At 39.6% G+C, this 23,421-nt stretch overlaps 1 protein-coding gene across 2 annotated transcripts in view; it reads right to left on the bottom strand.

Annotated features, from left to right (window-relative positions):
• Nucleotides 1-23,421, bottom strand: part of brf1b (BRF1 RNA polymerase III transcription initiation factor subunit b) — a 70,459-nt gene that overhangs the window by 24,477 nt on the left and 22,561 nt on the right. Inside the window, exons 7-16 of one of the 2 annotated variants that reach the window (XM_057352794.1) lie at nucleotides 22,899-23,048; nucleotides 21,741-21,834; nucleotides 20,847-20,973; nucleotides 20,699-20,738; nucleotides 18,634-18,729; nucleotides 18,115-18,411; nucleotides 5,382-5,443; nucleotides 4,063-4,144; nucleotides 3,578-3,630; nucleotides 2,591-2,862 (exon numbers count right to left, since the gene is read on the bottom strand). In XM_057352794.1, coding sequence (XP_057208777.1) covers nucleotides 2,591-2,862; nucleotides 3,578-3,630; nucleotides 4,063-4,144; nucleotides 5,382-5,443; nucleotides 18,115-18,411; nucleotides 18,634-18,729; nucleotides 20,699-20,738; nucleotides 20,847-20,973; nucleotides 21,741-21,834; nucleotides 22,899-23,048 — 1,273 coding nt within the window. Of the gene's footprint in view, nucleotides 1-2,590; nucleotides 2,863-3,577; nucleotides 3,631-4,062; nucleotides 4,145-5,381; nucleotides 5,447-18,114; nucleotides 18,412-18,633; nucleotides 18,730-20,698; nucleotides 20,739-20,846; nucleotides 20,974-21,740; nucleotides 21,835-22,898; nucleotides 23,049-23,421 lie in introns of both variants that reach the window. The other variant, XM_057352793.1, reaches the window with a different exon arrangement.

Consider the following 23,421-nt stretch of genomic DNA (forward strand, 5'->3'; position numbering starts at 1 on the left):
TCGCTCCGCAGAGATTGTGACGCGGCTCAGTGCTGTGGCGTTTTCCATAGGAACCCCATTCTGTCGGTTCGACACAACGTCGAGAGACCGACAGAAAGGGAACGTCTTGGTTACGGATGTAACCTCGGTTCCCTGATGGAGGGAACGAGACGTTGTGTCCCTCATGCCACAACACTGGCCGCCCACCCCAGCGGTCGGGGGAGGATGCTTTAGGCTCCTCAAACCAAAGGTGAATGAATGAGCACGCCGGCTTCCCTCTTATACCCGGACATCCGGGGAGGAGCCCGGCATGCAAATTTCATTCGCCAATTTTCATTGGCCTTTTCTAAATACTCAGAAGATGATAGGTTCTCAAGACAAACCCCATTCTGTCGGTTCGACACAACGTCTCGTTCCCTCCATCAGGGAACCGAGGTTACATCTGTAACCAAGCCATTTTCAAATGTATCTCATTTGGAGTGCCTTTTCAAAAAGCTCTGTTTTCGTCAACAAAAACGCTGTCTCGGTGTGGACAGAAGAACAAAACGGAGAAAAAAAGATGCGTTTCAAACAAAAACGTATTACTGTGGACTGGGCATGAGAATGCTGAACAATTCAATACCTTCAGTTTTCTATAATTTTATAATCGAGTTCAATCCAGAAAAGAAAAATGCTGCTGGTCCTTTTGTATCATTTATTAAGCCATGCGTGAAATATCGCAGACAGTTGCTACTTGCAAGTCGTGAGCAAATTCTGATCAAACAACAAAACTGAAAACTCTGTTCCCTCCTATGACAACTCATTATGAATTTTCTCATGGTTCAGCAGAACTGAGGGAAACAACCTCTCTCAACTGAAGCTGGAACTGAATTCAAGTTTATTGTCCAATTTGTTCCATGGTGTCATCTGCCTTTGATGATTTAATATTTGTACACTGGTCTCCACTTGAGCGCTGTTTGGCCCTTTAGCTGTCAGACTGGCAAAGTATTTTGTCATTTACATCATCCTATGTAATACTAATAGAGCAAAAAGGAAATACACATCTACAAATAGCAAATACAAACTCAATGAAACGTAAGAAATATTTTATTAAAGGGAACAAAAAAGATGATCTTAAAAGTTTATTTCATTTCCACCAAATCAAGCCTATGATAATATTAGCAACTCTCTATTTAAGAAACACCATTTAAGAAACGCCATTTGTTACCAATAAATACCATGAACTTATAAAAGAAGAACAAAAATATACAATGTGAAAGAAAAAAAAACACTGATAATGAAAACAATAAACTCAATTGCAAGAATGTGACAAGAAAAATAGCAGTTTATTTGAAAATCATGTCACATTCTTGCAATTGAGTTTATTGTTTTCATTATCAAAGTGTTTTTTTTCTTTCTCATTGTATATTTTTGTTCATTTTTTTAAAGTTTGCGTTAATTTTTATTGACACAAAAGTAATCCCATACGAATCCTCCCAGCAACTTTTAAATCAAAATGAAAGTAGCGTCATGATCGCTTTCTACAGTATGCCTTCATGGATGTGAAGCCTTATTCGGAGGTAAACAATTGTATGTGTTGATGAGGGGCGAACAGAGTAAAAACTACAGTGGATGAGAATCTATTGTATTGCTCCAGCGTCACATTCTGTAAACTGCATTTACAGTATAATAAAGAACTACACATATGCAGACGTCCCAGCGAATAGTAACAAATGCACACACCTTATTCTCTTATTCTGAAGTCCACTCCGCACTGCGAGGCCGTGGCCTGTGGATTGAAGAATGCGCTAAAAAGACGGGGCGGAGCCGAAGCCACCTACAACCCTAACTCCCAGCTCCCCCCAACCTCCCCCCCCCCCCCTTTAGGGCGCCCCTGAGTATTAGTAATTATAATTGTAAGCTAAATAACATTGTAAACTAATATTACATGGTTTGTTTCAAATGCATTCAAAAGTACATGGTTTAAAAGAAAGTTTCAGTTAATTGCCTTTCGAAGCTCCAGGATATGAGGTCTCCGACAGCTTTCATATGTCTGATTCATCACCATCTCACCATTCAGTATGAAATTAGTAATTATCATTAACGAAATGGACTGGAGGAAAGACATCCCACAATGAAAAATTATCTTTCAATGCCAAAGTGTAGAAGTCATGATCTTGTGCGCCGTCTGTCGTAAATTCATTACTTCTCTCACAGGGGCGTTCGGAGCCCTGGAGGACTATTAATTGGAGAAGGGGCAGGCTCCCAGCATGCACTGCAGGGTGCCAGGTGATGGCAGACAGACAGCACTGGCACTGAATTGATGACGAGCTTTCTCCTGGTGGAAATGACTGTGAAGGTCAGCCAAAGGGGCAAAGGAAAGAAAACGTTGGAGGCAGACAAGAAGAAAAATGTAGTCCTCCAAGGGCAAGGGAACAACCTTTTTGATCATGTCTTTTGTCTGAGGAACAAAGGAGGCTTTCTGCCACTTCGAGTGGACCCGGTTAACCACATAAGGACTTAGTGGTTTCTGGGAATAACTGAACTTTGAATGTTCATGAGGAACAAACGCGCCTCGCTTAAACAGCAGCTGAACACAACAAAAACAGCACAATCTTTAAAAAGTTCTTACCTTTTCCCCATGAGGCTGGCGGGTTTAGCCAGGCCGAGATTGCTCTTGTTTAGCTGCTTCTTGCGGCGAGTCAGCTTCTTGCGTCCAGAGCTGCTGGCGGGCGGATCTTCGGCTTGCTGAGTGGAAGTGTTCCCGCCGCCCTTGCTGTTGAGGTCTCGCAGAACATCGTAGTTAATCTTACTGGAGATCTTCTTCTGCTCCAACATCTTCTCTATGGCCTCTCCTGCAGTGCTGGCCAGGATTGGTTCTCTCTTCTTGGAAGGCTTCTTCGGCTGAGACATCACAAAACGCAGAAGATTAGATAAACTGGGATGTAAGTTGTTATAAAGAGGAAACCTCGATAAGATTCAGGGTTTAAATCAGAGGGAACATATGAGGTGATAATGTTTTACTTGCAATGTTTTTAGCTTTGCATAAACATGCTACATACATACAGTACAGTATACGTGTAAATTAAACATTTTACTTTATAAAAAATTGTATTGTTCGACTTTAAACGGGCGAACAAAGCTAAAATTACGCTAAATATTCTTTAGTCGTTTTGGGTCATCTGGTGTGTCGTTTGAAGGGCACATGTTCCCTGAGGTGTCTTGGCTTAATGATGTCAGACTAACAGCTGTCAACAACAAGGTGACAGAATCCCATAACATTAGCCTGTAAATGCTAATGCTAAACACCCCCGGTAGTGTTCGCTGTGCACCGAACAAGTCTCTTCACAGTCACCAAGTGCTCAACTGTACCCGAAATTGCCATTAGGCTCAAGGCACCTCATTTTGTGCTGAGCAGGACCGGCTAATCCAAGCCCGACTGGGAGTTGCGGTGCAGATGTGAGAGCAGACAGGTTAAGGAGACGTGGCATTAAGAGCCCTTGGGTTGAATCAGAGCGGCAATTGAGGTTCAAAATGGAAAGTATGCAGTCTCGCAGGACCCTCAGGGGCGAAGCCCGGTTCAGTGCTATAAGACCCAGACACATAAACACACACTCACCTTCTCCTTATAGGTCCCTTGCTCCTTTTCTTTAGCTATTTTCTCTTCTTTTTCTGAAAAAAAGGGAGCAAATAAAGTTCAGTGGCTTTATCAAAGTGAGGGTTTTAAAGTAGTCTTAAAAGCATTAAAAAATAAAAGGCTTTAAAAACCCCAGTCCATTAAAAACCAGACAGAGAGATGAAACTCCAACAAAGCAAAGTTTTAAAACTTCCAGCAGATTAACGTTAGTGGGTCAAACTTCCAGTTATCACAGGTTTTTGAATATTTTAGTCAAGCTTAACCCCACAAGATTCAAGGTTCAGTAAAATGAAACTGAAGGACGTTGTCTACAGTGCCAATTTTGTTTTTATAAAAAATTATTTCCTTTCACTGAAGTATTTTTTTGAGCATCGGATCAGTTTTGAGTATTGAATCAGTCCCACATGCTCCTGACATTAGAACACATCGGGTGTATAAATTTAACTCTTCTTCTTCTGTTCGCTTACCTTTTTGTTCCCTCAAATACTCCTCATTCTGCTTCATCCACAGCTCTGTCTTTGCCTTCACCTCCAGCTCGGTCAAAATGTACTGCAGAGAAAAACAGAGCAGGAAGGAGATCATTTGTGAAAATGTGTTCTGGGATGGTGGACTTCGGGCAGTAGTTTTTCGAACTGACCTGATAATTTAATAGCTGTTTAGAGCTAGAAGCTGCATTCTTAAGAAAATAACATAACAAGGTGTTAGAGGCCATTCAGACAGAACACATTTTTTCATTCCAATGCGCTACTTTCCTATTGTAAACACGCGTTTGATGGACGTGCATGACCGTTACGCTGGCGGTCGGTCAGCGTCTTTTGAAAAAAGCGTCTTTTTAAGACGCTGTGTCAAGTAAAAAATGCAGAGCTGCTCAGCAATGTCAGTTCCAAAAGCAGTGAAACAATCAGAAGAATTTGGAGGCGGGGCAAGCATTGCGAGCTTCTGTTTACAGCAGCAAGTTGGCATAAAAACTGTTTTATATGAAAGCAACATGGCGGAGGAGGCACATAGTGGCTGTGTCCGGATACCTGCGTCTCGAGACCCTCGCGTTCTAGGCTGCGCTTTAAAAAAAAACATATCTGAGCGCTGCGTCATGCGTTTTAGGACTCAGAGACGCGTTCTGTCTGAATGGGCCCTTACAGTGTAAAAACAAATCTTTTCTTAATAGTGTTTTGATTAATTTAACTGAGAAGCAAAAAAGACTATACCGTGAAAATAGCTCGAAATCGCTTGTTTTAAGCATGCAGTAAATATAACACTTCAGTGAGGTTTATGCTCACAACAGGAAAAAAGCATTTTGCCAATGGGTTAAGAAAAAAGATTCAAGATATATTCACTAAATATAGCTGCGGAAAAAATAAAACACCATTTCAAATTTTCATATAAACTTGAAATTTCAGACTATTTGAGGTCTGAAAAATACATAGCATCTTTTCTGTTCATTTTCTGCAAATAGAAACAATATTTTCATTGGAAATTTGGGGGAATATTGTAAGTAGTTCACAGAATTAAACAAAAATAATAATTTTACATAAACGCGTATCTATAAATAGTAAATTCTGAAAAACTGAAAATGGTCTTTGAAATGGTCTCTTAATTTTTCCTGCGGCTTTACATTATTATCTTGCACAGCTTCTGCAGTACATTTATCTTGTTGCTGACGTTTATGTTTTTTCAGAAAAACAGAAATGGAAAAATACTAATTAAGAAAATATTCTCAGCAATGTAGATAATGGATTCAATTTTGTTTTCACTTCATCCATTAACCCATTAATAATAGACCACATACCTTTTCAATCTCATCTTCATCAATCCCATTCAGATCTAGTTCCCCACTGTCTGATTTTTCATCTGCTATGAAGAGACAAAGACACATAAATCAATAAACTGTAGTAACAGTAAAACTTCATTGTACATTGAAAACGGTTTGTATTTAGTCACCCTTACAGGTTTAAAAAGAGAGATAGGTGTCTGCAAAATTCTGTTTTAATGACCAAGTGCACTCTTTGTTGTGTAATTGCCATTAATAAGCTCAGTGATGATGTGAAAGGATTGTGTTCCTCAAATATTTTCCCTAATTGTCTTTGAATGCACAGTGTCACACATTATAAAGCCCTAAATTAAAAACACGCATTTGGGAAAAACAAAAACAGCTATGTTATTGTATGATAATGCAATTGACCTGCAGTAACCTTTGATTCACATAAATAAAGTAAACATTATGAACATCGCCTGATTACAATTAGCATGTGCCTGCTGAAATATGTAAATATAAATAAAAGCAGGGTAAGAACAGAGAGCAGATGTGATGAAACAATCACGAAAAAAATATTGTTTCTGCATGTGAGTGAAGAGTATTATTGGACTGTGTAATATGCAAATCAACGCCATATGTGAAAATGTAAAATACATGAATACAGTGCACAATCTAGAAAATTGTCTAAATACAAACGAATCACTTTGATTTCGATCTCCATTTGTGCTATTTTAAATAATCTTAAGAAAACCTTTCGATTTAAATAAAAAATAACCAAATACACATGTAAAACTGTATTTAGTTACTTCCACATGACTCTTCAAACCAGTTTAAAGCTGGTTTTCATACGGCAAAATATTTCCCAAAATACGACCAGCGATTGGACTGGCTAAGCCTCGGTGGATGCAGACCAGATGTTCATTAATTGAACGGCGACAGATCTGAACGGTGTCTCTTCTGTGGCCATCCAGCTCACATTCACACACTCCGAGTTCTGAGTGAGATTGGCAAGGGAGAACAGATTTAAATATCTGAGCTGAGACGAGATAAAATGGGTCGCAATCTGTCCCCCATCTCAGATTCTCATTCATGCACGTGTGAGGTGTAACACACACAGTGCGACTTCAAATGCTCCAGTGTAATCTGAATGAGTGAGATTTGAGATACCTCAAGTACCTTCTCAAAAAGCAACGGCAAAAGGTTCATCGAGTGAAACCAGTGGACATTCAGCAAAACATTTTATATGACATTAAATGTGAAAAAAAAATTTTTTAGCCTGTTGAACACAAAAGAAGATATTTGAGAATGGTTTTGTGTCCATACAATGCAATTCAATGTGGACCAATGTTGTTCGGTTACCAGCGTTCTTCAAAATATCTTCTGTTGTGTTCTGTAAAAGAAAGAAAGTCATACAGGTTTGAAATGACATAAGGATGAATAAAAAACACAAACATTTGAAGGTAACACAATGACCCGCTTAAAGGGGTGGTGCCACAGTGTTTCATGCATTCTGACTTCTTTACAATGTTAAACGTGCTGGCTTCTCATGCTTGACATGCTCAACTTGTCAAAAAATGAGTTGGACCTATGACGTAGTGTTTCTGTGCTCGATACACTCCCCCAGCATTCGTATAGGTTTCAGAAAGTTTTTTTTGAACATGAAATTCCGTTTTGTAACAACTTTTCTTAGTCCCTTATTGGACAATTCTCCCGGAAAAGCACGCCCACACATCAACCCACGAGAGCGAGATGAAAGAGCACGCCCACGTGTCAACCATGGAGAGTGGGAGAAAGAGCACGCCAATCAATGTGCTCCTTCGTTCGTGAAATTCAGCTGTGTTTGTTTGTTCACTGCATTTCGGCAAGGAAAGTTATACATACGGTGGATATAATGCTGGATTTGGAGATCGTTTGAAACTGATATATGATGGAGTGGTCCCAGCGCTGAAAGATGCCGGACATGAGCCGCACACGGTAAGTGAAACTGAGCCATATGTCTGTGTTTTGTTGGCAATCGGTGCATAAGTGCATAAGGTACACTACATGAACTTATAGTGAATCAACAGTATTGTGTGCTCCTGCTGTAGTTCCGCCCCGACCACATCCCAAACCCCCCGCACGCGTTCAGGATGTCGCCTGTTTACGTAAAAATAATCATACAGCTGTATCTGTCTTTTATAAATGTGATCAAAGTATGCAATACTCTATAGGTTCACAAGATTAATATGAGATTGGCAGAAACTGCGTGTGTTACATCCGCTTTAACTCAAGAACACATGTTAATTATTTGCAACAGTGTTGTACAATGGAGTGCAATGCAATGTAATGGAGTTTGCATACACTCTTCAAAAAAAATGCGCTTAAAAGGTTCTTCACAGCAATGCCATAAAGAACATTTCAGTCAAAGTTCTTTAAAGAACCATCTCTTTCTTACGTTTTTATAATCTAAATATAATAACAGAAACAGAAAGGTTCTTCAGATGTCAAAGGTTCTTTATGGAAGCAAAAGGTTCTTCTATTGCATTGAAGAACCTTTTGAAGCACCTCTACACTCTTAAAAATAAAGGTGCTTAAAAGGTCGTTCACAGCGATGCCATAGAAGAACCATTTTTGGTTCCACAAAGAACCTTCTATGGCATCGAAGAACCTTTTAAAGCACTTTCTTTTTAAGAGTGTACATGATTCCATAAAGAAACTTTAACATCTGAAGAACCTTTCTGTTTCACAAAAGGTTCTTTGTGGTGAATAAAGGTTCTTATGAAAAGGTAAGAAAGAGATGGTTCTTTAGAGAACGTTTGACTGAATGACTCTTTGTGGAACCAACAATGGTTCTTCTATGGCATCGCTCTGAATAACCCTTTAAGCACCTTTATTTTTAAGAGTGTACGTACATACTTGCTGAGAATATGTTTCGGGCCAAACCCACAAATGTGCGTCTGTGTCAGATGCTGCCCGTCATAGACCAGTGTCTCACGTGAAATGTTTTGTGGCTGACAGCCTATTCCACACCGTCTGTTACGTCTACCACCACTTCTATTACTTGCTTCTGAAACACCTGGGATTTTTCAAGAAGAGGGGGGATTGAATCCTAAATCTCCAGCAGGGTTGTAATTGAATCCACATTTCTCTTTTTTAACACGGAGATAGGATACTTGCTCAGGCATGGACCGACATGGGCACGCTGGTATATGAGGGAATCGGCTTGTCTGCAGGTAGCTTGCAACGGCTGTCACATATCAAACCCAGTGGAGCAAGTCACAGCATTTCCCTAGAGTGGTCGCACGTTCGGCTTGGAAAACAGGGAAAAGGAGAAACAACATGGCGTGATCAGGTTTTTGTTCTTTGGAAGGTTGGCGTGCGACTGATTGGGGTCGGATAGATGCTGGTGGTCTCTCAGAAGGAGCTCCAGTTTCGTTGGGGGTTGAAAACAGGAATAACGTGACCTAGACGTCACACAGGCTAAGCTGTGTTACAGGTGTATGGGTGGGGGAGCAGGGTATAAAACCTCTAGTCAACCAATTTACTAGAGTAAAGACCATTGCACATTGAGTACGAAATTTGCGTCCAAAATTTCCGCACGTTAAAAATAAATACGACCTCACGTTGTGTCAATCACATTTACACACTGCCTCCGATATTTTCGTCCGTCATAAAAAATTCAAACCGGGTTCAATTTTCTGTGTTTTTCGCATCCGTCAAGCATTTTGAGTGGCCTTTTTTAAAGAGTACATTCCTCGAGATCATAAAAAATACATTTCATGAAGTGTTTAATTTTGCCGTGTTTGAATGTAAGCAATCTGCCAAGTTGTAAATCCGAAGGTGAACGAATAACAAAGTTATTAGCTTATAAAAAAGGTAATCGACTCTGAATCACGCGAACAAGCCATGACCTGTCCGAATCTTTAACCACAATGTACCTACGTCACTAGAAAAATCCCCGCCTACTGACTGCGAAAACTTAACTCTCTCCTCCTCAAACACTGTACTAGCTCGTTCGTGACGTGTGCATCATGTCTAAGAGAAGCTGTGTTCTATGTAGTGAAACTAAGTCAGTCTTATTTTCACTACCAAAGGAAGAACTTCTGAGGAAAAAATGGTTACTATTTATTTTTCAAACGACACCAAAGGAGTATAAACCGAACGTTTTACTTTGCGCGCGTCATTTTACCGAAGATTGCTTCATCAATCTTGGCGCCTTTACTGCAGGATACATTAAACGTCTTTCCTTAAAAGATGTTGCAATACCAACTTTATTTGGACCTGTAAGCTCCACCGAATCACAACCTGTAAGTGTGACTCTTTATTTTTGTCTTTACTTAAAATTAAATTTGTGTGACGTTATCTCATGTCTGTGTTTAGCTAACGTTACCGTTATTTTTGGGGTTGTTACTGTTTGTTTACCTAACGTTAGCTATAAACTCGTTGCGCTAATGTAAGTGTTCAACCATATTAACTCGCAAAGTCTTTATTTCAAGAACTGCGTGGTGTACTATAGTTATAATAACATCTGAAGATACGAACACCGTACACTGTATGCCGTGATAACTAACTGTTACAAGAGAAGTGTCTAAAACAGTCCTTTTTCTTACTGGCATCTGTATAAGGATTAAAGAATGATTCGTCAGACTCGGGCTCGAACTGGTAAGGTAAAATCGACGCCATCTCTCTCTATACACTGTTAATATCCAACCACCTGCAAACCGTAATACAGCAGTAATGATAGGCGGTCCATTTGCGACACATGCTGAACGCGTTTGACCAATCACAGCAGACTAGACCATTTGACCAATCACAGCAGACTAGACCATCTGACCAATCACAGCAGACTACACTATCTGACCAATCAGATCAGACTACGCTGGCGGAAAGGCGGAGATTACACAGATGAATCGCGGAACGAATCATTTGAGAGTCAGTCAAGAAGTAAGGTAATAAAAACTGCTTATTATTACGAAATAATAGTATTTTTACATCATGTATGTACATAAACTTGTTGTCGGACACTCCATAAACCAAAATAAGCCCTTAAAAATATTGAGGAATGTACTCTTTAACAATTCAGAGACACCGTACAAACGAGAGGCAAATACAAAAAAACGCATATACGAAAATTTCGGACTGTATGTGCAAAGACCTTAAGGGTGTGGCAAAAGACAGCTGTTGTCGAACAAGCCATTAGAAGTGATCAATGCTGAGTCATAAACATCTAATTTAACTTTAAATTGTCTATTCTTGTTCATGACAAGAAAGACAAGCACACAATAGACTGTCAGGAGGAGCTACTCAAAACATGACATGTTGGTTGTGCGATGATATTATAAACAAGCTGAGGACTAAATGCTTTTTTTTCTCCATTATTCAGCATTGGAGTTTGGGTTCTTCGCCACAGCAGAGCAGTGCAGTGTTGGCTTGCTCACCGGAAGACTGCATTTATTTATTAGATATTATTTATTATAATGATCTTGCTTGGTCTATAAACACCATGCACTGTGCTGTGTTTTACCTTTCTGTGTTTTTCTTATTTGCTCCTGTAAAGCTGCTTTGGAACAATGCACATTGTGAAAAGCGCTATATAAATAAAATTGAATTGAATTGAATTAAATGCTTAAAGGTAAAATGTGCACCAGCATATTTGAAGGAAAAATGAGCTTCTAACTGACACGCACTTGACTGAACATAATCCAGATTACATAATGAATCATGTGAATCATTATGCAAATAAACATACTGGTTTGATGCTCAACTGTGACATGCCACAGAGATGAATGAACATTTAAAGCATCTCTTGCATCACTATGGTGATCACTTAAAGTGATAATTCCCCCCAAAATAAAACTTCTGTCCTCATTTACTCACTCTATTGTCACACAATATGAAGGTGTTTTGAAGAATGTTGTTAACTGGCCCCCATTCACTATTGGTATTGGTTTTTTGTCTATACAACAGAAGTGAATGGGGGCCAGCGCTGTTTGGTTACCAACTTTCTTCAAAATATCTTTTTTTGTGTTCTGCGGAAGAATGAAAGTCATAAAGTATTGAAATGACAAGATGGTGAGTAAATGATGACTGTATTTTTCATTTTTGGCTGACTATCCCTTTAAGATGAAGTAAAATAAGGTCAAATATTTATACAATTTAATTTCCAAACCTATGCAACAAATGCAGACATGACCTGTGGTCCTTATTTCTATTTAATCAAATTAATTTCAATGCTGAAAATCATCCCCTGTTATCTTCTGTGAATAAACCATCAGATTTCCCATAATGCCATCAAGACAAGCACCTGTTTGGAGAATCTACTGAGAGTTCCTCCTTCACCCTTCATAAAACAGACGTACACTAGCTTCTATTGCTGGATGTGTGAAGATTCAGTCGTTTGAAAGTGGTTTGAGAATATTTCACGCTCATATAAACAAAAAGGAGGACAAGGTGGAAAAAAATCCTGCAATATGGCACGATAACCTCTAAGGGCCTTTTCCAACCTGACCACCTGCTCCTACTGTCTGTGCTATGAGCAAACAGGACAAGGAAGAAAAAATGTGTGTGTGTGTGTGTAAGTTTGGTTTTACTGTATATGTGACAGCCATATTTTTTAACAAATTTAGGACATAGTGATTTTAGGTGGTCCTCCCTAGTGAAAAGGCTCAAATCCTATTTTGCTGTTCTGTAAATCGAATAATGTCAATAGGTTTCTCTAAGGTTTAACTTATTGCTTAAAGGTGTAGCTCACCCCAAAATAAAAAAAAACTTTCATAATTTACTCACCCTCAGGTCATTCTAAATCTGTATGACTCTTTTTTCTTCTGCAGAACACAAAAGAAGATACTTTGAAGAACGTTGGTAACCAAACAACATTGGACCCCATTGACCTACATTGTATGGACACAAAACCATTTCTCAAAATATTTTGTTCGGGTTCCACAGAGTCATATACAAATTTTTAACCACGTGTGGATGAATAAATGATGACATTTTTTTTTATTTTTGGGAACTATCCCTTTCAGGAACAGAAAATACCATTTAGTATGCAAAAAATAAAACTCCTCAATCATATAAAGAAGAGATGTCCTTACTCATACAAAGAAACAAACCTTTGTGTGTGTGTGTGCGTTCATGTTTGTATATCCCGGTGGGGACCTAAACCTGAATACACACCAACACATGGGGACTCGTGTCACCGTGGGGACCAAAATTGAGGTCCTCATGGGCAAAAAAGCTAATAAATTGTACAGAACAATATTTTTTACAAATCTAAAAATGCAAAAAGTGTTCTATGATCTTTAGGTTTAGGGATAGGGGATAGAATATACAGTTTGTACAGTATAAAAACATTACGCCTATGGACTGTCCCCACAGGGATAGTCAACCAAAGCCTGCGCTGTGCGTGTGTGTGTGTGCGCGCGTGTGTGTGTTCTTGTCTTGGGTCACGTATAGTGGTATCTTTCACATCCGACTGCACACCTGTCTCAACACATTAACATTCTACACATGCAGTTAACTATAATTGTGGCAAGACTACAAAGAAGCCTCTTGCCTCCCACTATCCCTCAGCATGTTTTGATCACATCAAACACTTCCATCCATTTCCGCATTGAAAGGTTAAATGTTGCATTTGCCTGCAGATGCTGTGCTTTTCCGTTCCCCGTGCCATGCGTCATTCAGCCAAGGTCCTCTGAGCTTAACTGTCGTCTCCAGCTACACACAATTTACAATCCCTCTCTCTCCTCTCTCTCTCTTTCCCAGAGCTATTGGTCTTTCACTCTGAATCAAGCACAGCTGTCTGAATGCACAGAGGCCACTGGATCAATACTTTACACATGCAAGTAGAAACTGCATCAACACATCCCTTTGGCAGCGCATGGAGGGAGAAAGTGTTCAGATCGTGCTGGGTGTACGAAACAAGCCACAAGTGCATAAAGAGTAAGTGCAGCGCAGCAATGCAGCATGGGAGGACAGGCAAAGTTATCAATCTGCATGTGTCGTGTCCATGAAACTCTGGACATGCGACGTAAATATACGTAAACAGACAGGAAAATGTCAGACAGAAAACTGCATCAACACAACAATTTGGGCCTGGACCCGTTTTCAATGTTTACAAAATTGATGCAATTAATAGTTTTGTTTCAATCTCAGACTCATTTATATTTATTAATATTTATTCAAGATAAACATGTTTTCCGCCATATTATAGATTCATTCTTTTTTTCACAAGTTTTTTCACAAAAGAAGATATTTTGAAGAATGTAGGAAAGCAAACAGTTCTGGGGCAACCATTGTAATTTTTCCTTCTATGGTAGTCAATGGTGGCCAAGAACTGTTTGGTTATAAGCATTCTTACAAATATCTTTCTCTGTGTTCATCAGAACAAAAATATTTATGCAGATTTAGAACAACTTGAGTAAATGATGACATAATTGCCTCGAGCAAGGCACCTTACCCCCACTTGCTCCCTGGGCGCTGCAGTGATAGCTGCCCACTGCTACCAGTGTACGTGTGTTCACTACTCACTGGATGGGTTAAAAGCAGAGGTCACATTTCGGGTATGGGTCACCATATCTGACTAATAGATCACTTTAATGGAGGTCAATGAAGCATCTTACCAACATGCTATGTTGCTTGTAATTGGGATAAATTAAAAATCTGTAAATTATTTTACATACATTTTTATGACTATATTGACATCAAAAAACAAATAATGCTGTGGGTCTGCTAGACCCGCAAACATTGGCTAAGTAACAAATCCGTGAGCAAATAAACATGTCAGATGTGCTGTGCATCTGTTTGCGACTATACACTGTTGTTTTAGTGTCTCGTGGCATTCTGTATACGCTGTTTTCAAGATGCTGCATTAAGAAAAACCAAGAAAATGCACTCAGAATTTTTTCTTACTCTGCTGCGCTCCACCTAGCTGTCACAAGATTGCATCCCATGTGACTGAACCCTTCCAGATCTGTGGAAGCTCACAACCTCAGTGCTTCATAATGCATTAAAACCTACAATCCCACAACTGTGGAATGCACCATTTTTTGTAATTATTAAAGGTCTTTTGCCACGAGGAAAAAATAACAAGGGGATTGGGAAATGTCACATGGCATATTCACAGCTGTGCTGCCTTTGAGCATCACAGATCCATGTGTCAGAACATGTGTGCTAGATCTGCAAGGCCGTGGACCCAAAACAATCACTGAATTTACAGTTTTCTAAAATATGACGAAAATGTGTTGTACATGCACATGAGTGTTTAACTGTCCCTGTAAAGCTATGATTCTTAGCCTTGCAAGCTCAGAAGAGCATCAAAATGTCCCGGTTTCAGGAAAGGCATGAAAGTTCTTCTTTCTTCTCAGCCACGACCATGCTGGCTAATGCCTGCCATTTAAAAAATGGCAAAGTTCAACCAAGGTTCATAAAACCACAGCCAAAAAAATAAATAAATCATGAAAGCTCAAGGGAAAATCCACTCACGCACACACACACGCACACACAAAGTCAATACGAAATGCATTATTCCAAGATCTGGAGGCGAGCTCTGTCTGGGTTTCAAATATTAAATCGCAAAAAACAAAATTGGTAATGGACCCGCTGACTCCTCTACAATCATCAGATAAAATTCATATTTCACTGCACTCAGTGCTCTGGAAGGAAAATATATATTGATTAAATAAGCGAGACTCCTTGAAGGCTTTTCGAGGAAGATTTCTGGGCTAAAACTGGAGTGCCAGTGGGATGTAAAACTGTGTGAAACAGATGCTATTCAGGGAAAGGAGGCTGTGGAGTCGGCCAGCCGCTTTCTACACTGCAGTGAAAGTGAGAGAGTGAATCACAAGTGTCCCCAGAGAACAGAAGAGACAGACAGTCTAAAAGAGTGAGACACTCCGGTACTGACAGCCTGTCAGAGAGTGGGAGGCATCTGCCAGACCTCACACTACACACACACGCACGCACACACGTACACACACACACTGTTGCTTCACATTCTTGGTCACTCCTTTTCTACCTCTCTCGCTGTCTGTCACCCATGTGTTCCCTATTTAGAGTACACAGAGTTGATTCTGATCTACATACTGCAGAGGTTTAAAAAAACAACTTTTTGCTTTATTTTAGTCCCTAGTACCCTGGAAATGCCCACTTATGATATTACATGTGAAACCTCCTAATTTGTTTTATTGAAATGTACAGTATAATAACTTTGTGTTGTTGATGGGCTGGTACACCCACTGAAAATTCTTCCATCCTTTCCTCACCCTCATGTCATTTCAAACATGTATGACTTTCTTTTTTCAGCAGAACACAAAGGAAGATATGTTGAAGAATGTTGGTCACCAATCAACACTAGCCCCCATTGACTTCCATTGTATGGACACAAAACCACTGAGACATTTCTCATAATATCTTCTTTTGTGTTCCAGAGTCAAGTACAGGTTTTGAACGACATGAGGGTGAATAAAACACGACATATTTTTTATTTTGCGGAACTGTCTCTTTAAGAATGTTCTATATATCATTCTTGCCGGACTCGAACCAATGTCCCAATGACCCAACAGCTCTATGTTATTGGCATTAGCACAACCCACCCAGCCAAATCTTCAACATTTTTTCATAATTGTGGAAAACATGTACAAAACAACCAATAAATACAATTAACACTCTTCTTCACATACACAAAGATACATACACAGCTCTATGTGTGGCCAACAGTGAGTCTCTCCAGCCCTCATAGTCTGTTGTGTATTGTGCTTAGTGAGATTTATCCGTGCCGAGTGGAAGCCCATAAAGCAGCGACTCTAAGAGGCTTTGACTCCTGCAGAATCATCACCACAGGACAACGACGGCGAGAGAAACATATCAGCAACCTGGCACTGCAGGAGCAGTCCATGGAAAGCCGCCCAGACAGCAGATCACGGCCCAGACTGCTTTAAAATAAAACGGCTCCAGTCTGATAGACTAAACTGACCTGGGGGGACAAATGCTGTGTCCAGATAAACCACCGCTGATAAGTCGATCAGAGCTGTGGGGAACACCTAGGTCGCGGGGTCATCGCGGGTCAGGGTCAAAGGGTAAAAGGGAATGGCATGGGTTCAGTTTGCGAGCAGGTGCTGAGGTCAGAAAAGTGTTGCTGGGCCTGTGCGATATTCCGTTGAATCCTGTGACATTTTATTTATTTCTGAGCTTCCAAAAGTTCTTTGATTTAAATGCTTTAGTAAATAAAGTGATCTGTAGCTGACCAGATGATGTTGCTTATAATGGGTGTCAGCTAATTGTGGATCGATATGGCTTAACCACATGTGTGTTGGGTATTAGTGTACTGTGAATCAGTATAAGATAACAAAAGTCCACAGTGTGTATTATCTATGTTTAACCTTATTCTTATGTCTACACTTCCATCAAATAGCCTAACCCAAACAGCAGTAAAAAAAAACAATCCATACAATCACAGAACACAATCACATTATATATATATAATGGTAAACAAAGGCTGGAAGTGAAAAAATGCTTTATATTTAGCATATTTAGGTGTGCATAATTATTAAGAAGGTTTTCTTTTTACAGGTAAATTAGTCAAAAAAGCGATTTAATTTACACCAATTTGTCAAAAATGATTAAATGCACTTGAGAAGTATTCAATACTACTGCAATACTAGAAATTGCTCAATTATATACAGAATTAACAGCAGATATTAGGATCGGCGTGGTTTGGAAGCAGTAAAATTAGCTTGGAACAAAATTATAGTCAGAATATCAACTTGCATAATAATTTTGAACAGACTGTATATCCACCATAAAAGATAAAAACCCATATAAATACTATACTGAATATTTTAGAAGTCCTAATATTACGATTTTTTATATTATAAAATAACCTAGCAATATTAATTTTGAATATATCATTATTTACTATAATAATTATTTATTAGGACAACCCATAACAGTTACACTGTTAATATTCGAACATTGTGTCTACACCGGACGACACATGCGTGATGCGACACGACACGGCAACCGGCTTGTTCTTAATGGGTTTGTCGTGTCGTGTTGTCTCTCGCCGCATCCGGACAAAATGTTTAATTAAAATGTGTCCTAATGGGTTCTATTATCTTTTGTCATGTCGTGTCGTGCCACGCCAAGGTGTAGACAAGGTGTAAGACAAACTCTTAACGGAGAGGTTTATATGTAAAGAAATTGCTTTGTATACACAAAGTTGGAATTAAGACCTAAACAGATGTGTTATGTTCAAGCTTACTAAGTATCTCAAGCACTTAACCTAAGAGTCCTCCAGAGGGACTGTCAATGCAATTTGTTTGCTATAAGTCACTTCAGAGTAAATGAGGTTGCATGGCCTTGTGAATAAATGGTCCTGTAGTGATAAACGAAAGGTTGTAGGTTTGAATCCCATAAGGGCCATTTCATAAGCTACCACAACTGTGCACTTACCAACTAACCCCAAGTGCCTCTGGGGATTGTATTTAAATTAAAATGTACTTCATAAAACATATAATTTTGACTTTGTTAAGCAGTGGACTATAAACGTACACCGGTGACTGCAAATTCTATATTAATATGCCATGTTGCTGCGTTGCTTGGCAAACACAGACTACCAAATACTTGCAAAATTTCTGTATAATAATGAATAATACATTTACTCTATAGAAAAATGAGTCTGAACATCCCTTGCAAGTGATGTAACAGTACTTATCAAATTACCAGATGTAAATGTGTTGATGTAAAAGTGGCTACACACAGTAATGTTCTGTTCATTCATCTCACTCACCGGTTGTTGTGTCCTCTGTGATGCATTCACGTATAGTGTCTGTTAGACCCAGGCTTGCTGCGCTGGGCAAAGGGCCGAGTAGTGCCTTTAGGGGTACGTGAGGAGACCGGCCGGAGATCTGTGTTGATTCCTTACTCCGTTCCTGATCCTCCGTCTCCCCCTGTCCGCCCTGCCCAAACTCAGGCAACACCTCACTGATGAACTCCTGGTTTAGATGTTGGGCTGCAGCCTCTATTTCCTCATCCTCTCGGCCTTCATCTCCAGCCAGTTCAGAGGCCAGAGATATACAATCATCATCTGTAATGTTGATAACACATAAATAAAAAGCCAGTCAACTTCAGACATTTCTGTTGGTTTTCGGTACACGCTGGGCAAACGTGCCAGCATGTATCTGCATAATAGCCACAAAAAGAATCCCCACAAAGAGGAGAACAAATATCACGAGAGCGTAATGCTCTGAGGAAGTGCAGAACGCCTAGGTGAACTAAATAAACATGCGGAGCACTTGATTTGATCTACCTTCTCTTGCGTAGGCGGCATAAATCCCTCTCGGTTTGGTTCTGCTGTTCATTGCCAGCTGTGTCTCAATCTCATCCCGGTATGAGTTGATCTCTCCTGCAGACACACGTACACACATACAGATGAGCGATGATACTCTGATTGACGATTCTTTTTTTCTGACAGACAAACAGCATACATCATGAAATGCTTATCATGGATGAGTGTGTTCAAGATTTAGATTATACAGTATGCGAATGGGAAGTTAAGTTATGATATACAGGCCAAACATATGACAGCGTTGGGGAGTAACTAACTAAAGGTGTCTAACAACAGGTAGCCACGCTACTAAGCTAGGTCAATTTTTTAGAAGCGTAACATTATTTCAGCGGTTTTGACAATAGTATTTACAGTTTCAGCAGCAAGAACAAACAAACAAACGTTATGTGGCCCAAACTTAAAGGCAGAATAGGTGATCCTGTCCAGAATTTTTTTTGTCATGCTGGTTGGAAATGTCTTTACATCCTGCAAGCAATCAATAAGTATCAATAAGTAAAGTGGTCCAATTATATTTTTATAATTATATATCGTCTCTGAGAGGCGTTAGACCAAAAAAACGTTCGCCTAAACCTGATTGATCCTGTGTACATTTTCAGTCAACGTATTTTGCATCCCACTGCACACCCTGTTCACGCAGACACAATACGTCAACAGCGAATCATTCCCGCTTGCTTTTCGCGGGTTTCCTGCTCGGTCTGTTCGCGATTGTGTTCCAGAGGTTTCACAGAAGATGATGCCATGGTAATGCCATGGTAACTTCTGGACAGGTAGGTACATGGTAGGGTGACCATATGCAGTCGACAAATGCGACTCCCAGAAGATGCGTCCTTGCCAGGATTTGGGTGCGTCTTACGGGAGTCGTATTTGTCGACCGCATACGTCATCGAGGTTCTCACATTCTCACAAATGCGACTCCCGGAAGACGCAAGTACATGTTATGATTCGATTTTGATGGGTTTTGATTATGTTGCTTCTGTAGTCCATGGACTTTTATGTATTAGCTCAACGACATCGCTACCCAGCGTCTAATGGGAACTATGTTGCATCTTATCCCGTTTTAAAGCTGTTGTTTACGTTAGCTGTTTTCGCTGTAGTAACGTTATTTAGTGAAAGTGAAAAAGTGAAAGTGACCTATTTGTCAGATATGGTGACCCATACCCGAAATGTGACCTCTGCATTTAACCCATCCAGAGAGTAGTGAGCACACGCACATCAAGTCGTGAACACACGTGCAGTGGGCAGCTATCACTGCAGCGCCCGGGGAGCAAGTGGGGGTAAGGTGCCTTGCTGAAGGGCACCTCAGTTGTTACCCGCCGGCCCTGAGAATCGAACCGGCAACCTTCTGGTCACGAGTCCGACTCTCTAACCATTAAGCCACGACTGCCCTTTGTACTGTTACATGTTCTCACTGGTGAATGAGACATGATTTTATTGGAATTGATCCAAGAGCTTCTGGCTTGTGCGCGTTCATGCGTTTTAGAGGAGGTGTGGCTTTGGGCGGCAATTCGCATGGAGGGTGAGATCATGATTTCAGTGCTAGCATGCTAAAGTTAGCACTTAACCAAATCAGCCATTCCGCCTTTAACTTAGGTAGACCATTCGAAAAAAATCTATTAATAAATAAATAATATAAAATAAATATAAAATAAATTGTTATTACAAACACCAGGCATGTGCGTTCGATGAAACAATTTATAGCCCACTTCACAAGATGTAAACACTGGTTCAGAAGCACTTCCGGTTCAATTTGTTTTATTTTATTCTTTTTTTAAATTCACACATATATTTAAAGCTTTAGTATAAAGTAGCTTAGCCAACACTGCATATGAAGTCCATTCATTAAATCAGCTACTGCCAGTAAGCTGTCTTCTCCAGACCACAAGGTCATTTGCAAATCATAATCACAGAAAAAATCTCGAAGCCCTGAACATTGCTGCGATAACGCACTACAGAGTGGTCTTGGTCAAATGTCGTGTTGAGAGTCAAAAGAGAAAATCAATATCTTATTCCAGGAGGGCAGACTAACCTTGATACTCCTCAAGTTTCTTGGCCAACTCCTGCTCCAGCTGCACCAGTGAAAATGAAATTTTACTTTAAAGAACAATTCATCCAGAGTCTCATATATTCATAGCTTCATATCAGCTTATGCACACATAGGCCTCATAAATAAATACCTGCTGTATCTTGACTCTTTTCTGTCCGGCCACAAATGATGGAGGATCACACTCCTCCTTAAGGTCCACTCGCATGAACTCATCGATGGTTAAGTTACTGGTGGGGGTCTCCTCAAACTCTGTCAGCCTGGGCATCAGTGCAGAGGAAGAGTTTGGTGAAATGTAACTGTGTAGACTGCATACGGTTTTGTAAGATTGTTTTGGATATTCCTAATTCTATTTGAGCTCTACACCTTTAAAGCTTTGTTTTTTAACTTGTGTTGTAATTTAAGCAAGTTGTTCATTAAAAGTGTATGCAATGTGCATCATGTGCTAAATGACACCATCACATCATATTTACACTCACTTATACAAATAGGAGTTCCTTTGAAACGTTGTTTAGTACATCATGTCTGCAGGACATGACTGGTGACAAAGCTATCTTAACAGTTGCTAGATTTGTCACTAGACAAATAAAAAAAGGAGTCTTAAGTAGCTAAATTGCAACACTGGTACCTATATCAAACAGGATGTTTTTTTATGTCACTTCCTGAACGATGATGTCATTAGGAACTGCCTTTCGTTATTTAAAGGGATATTATAAACAACAAATATCTCTTGACAGTAGTCTGTATCCTCGTACAGTGAATCACAAAAATGCATTCGACCACTAAAGTAATTAAATGAATGCAATTTTATTGACACCATATTTACTTTATTGTGCTATCGTGAATCAAGAAAACGAACTTAAATGATTGTTTATCTTGCATATTTTCTGTATTCTAAAACATGATAGTATCATAAAAATGAAGCAGTGACTCATGTTGGACATTAAAATATATATTTTTGGAGTGATGTATTTTTAAGCAGTAGCAGACAGTTTCACTTTCACCAGAAATCTGCCTTGACATTCACCTTTTTCTAAGCGTAGCCTCGCACACCTTGACGACAGATATCACCTCCTTCACCGTGCGCCGGAAATCATGCATACGGGACGCCACCAGCAGAGCTGAAGGGGACAAGGGTGAGAAAATGAGGATAAATGTTTCCCTACAAACCATGTTGTTCTCAATTTGTATGACATTTCACTGCTGTGTAAGCTAACAATATATGTGCCTTTCAAAACTGTTGAGAGTGCATTTTCGATACTAAAATAATCTCTACGTATATATTCTATAAGTGCATCTAGTATCCAGTGTAGTAAACATTATTTAAAATATGTTATGTTTAATAAACACAAAATCTCATTTTGATGTTTATAAAATTGGATTATTCTAAATGAGGAAGTGAACCCCCCACAGTTTCTATTGTACCACATGTGTATTTTTTTATCTTTCCTCTAAAATGTTAACTCTGTGAGTAAGAAGGTAAATTGTACTTTTGTTTACCCACTCTGAAACAATCATCTTCAATTTGGAAAATTGACATTTACATTTAGCATCATCACCCGAACACAGTGAATGGTTAATAATGAATGATTAATTATTCAGATATTGCAGGAGCGGATGTTCGATGGGAAAACTGAGACACTCAGAGAAAGTGGGAAGGATGAGCTAGAGATGCAGACAGGAAGTCATCTTTCTATTCCTGAGCACCAGGGCGACTTGCTAAAGACAGAATGCAGGAACTGTTCTCCTTTAAATAGAGGGCAACATGATCCATGTGGTGGTTAAGCACTTGTTGTGATGTTTTATCCCTGTCATGGAACATTATAGACTAGGGATTTGCTTCATGATCTGACAGATGTGCAAAAGTGTAGACCGAAATAGCTTTTTTTATTTTAGGCTGAAAAAGAAAGAATTTTAAAATGGCTAGAAGCTGAATGTTAAAACAAACTGACTTAAGTTTATAAGAATAGTTCCACCAAAAATTAAATTTCTGACATCATTTACTCACCTTCGTGCTGTGCCAAACCCATTTTGTCCATGGAACAGAAAAGATGTTATTCCATGGAAGAGGGAAAGGCATACAGTACATGTCTGGTACAACATGAGGACGAATAAATGATGAGACAATTTTCAACTATAACCCACAGCGTCAGATGGTTTCTCATCTGAACCTTAGACAATTCACCTGCTCCACACAATCCTGATGGTCGTCGTCCGGTGTGCATCCAATCCCGTTTCATCCTCTGCAGCAGTCTGAGAGCCGTCATTGAAACCTCATGAGTCTTATCACCAAACTCCAACATGTGTGCGAATCGAGGAATATACAGACATGGATCTATAGACAGGAATAAACAGTTTGAGAGTCAGCTTTTCAATCAACATTTACAGTATACACAAACTTCACAAATCTGCACCAAACTGATACGTCACAGTGAAGTTTATTAGAAAACCAGGCTAATGCATCTCTTCCTGTGTACCTCTTTCAGATGATGACCTTTCAGAAGATTAAAAAAGCATCCTTTTTAAAGGTTCTCCTTCTAAGTTAAATCTAGAACACAGTCTCCCTGTGGGAACCTTTAAAAGTGGCTTGGCTTGGAGTCACTCCGTGGGAGGAAATATCCCTCACTTCCACCTACTTGTAAGTCCTTGGGTAAACTCATTATGCTGCCCCAATATAGCCCAAACCTCACTGCTGTCCCAATAAGAAG

This window comes from Triplophysa rosa, linkage group LG15, assembly GCF_024868665.1.
Source record: "Triplophysa rosa linkage group LG15, Trosa_1v2, whole genome shotgun sequence".
NCBI classification, from domain to species: Eukaryota; Metazoa; Chordata; class Actinopteri; order Cypriniformes; family Nemacheilidae; genus Triplophysa; species Triplophysa rosa.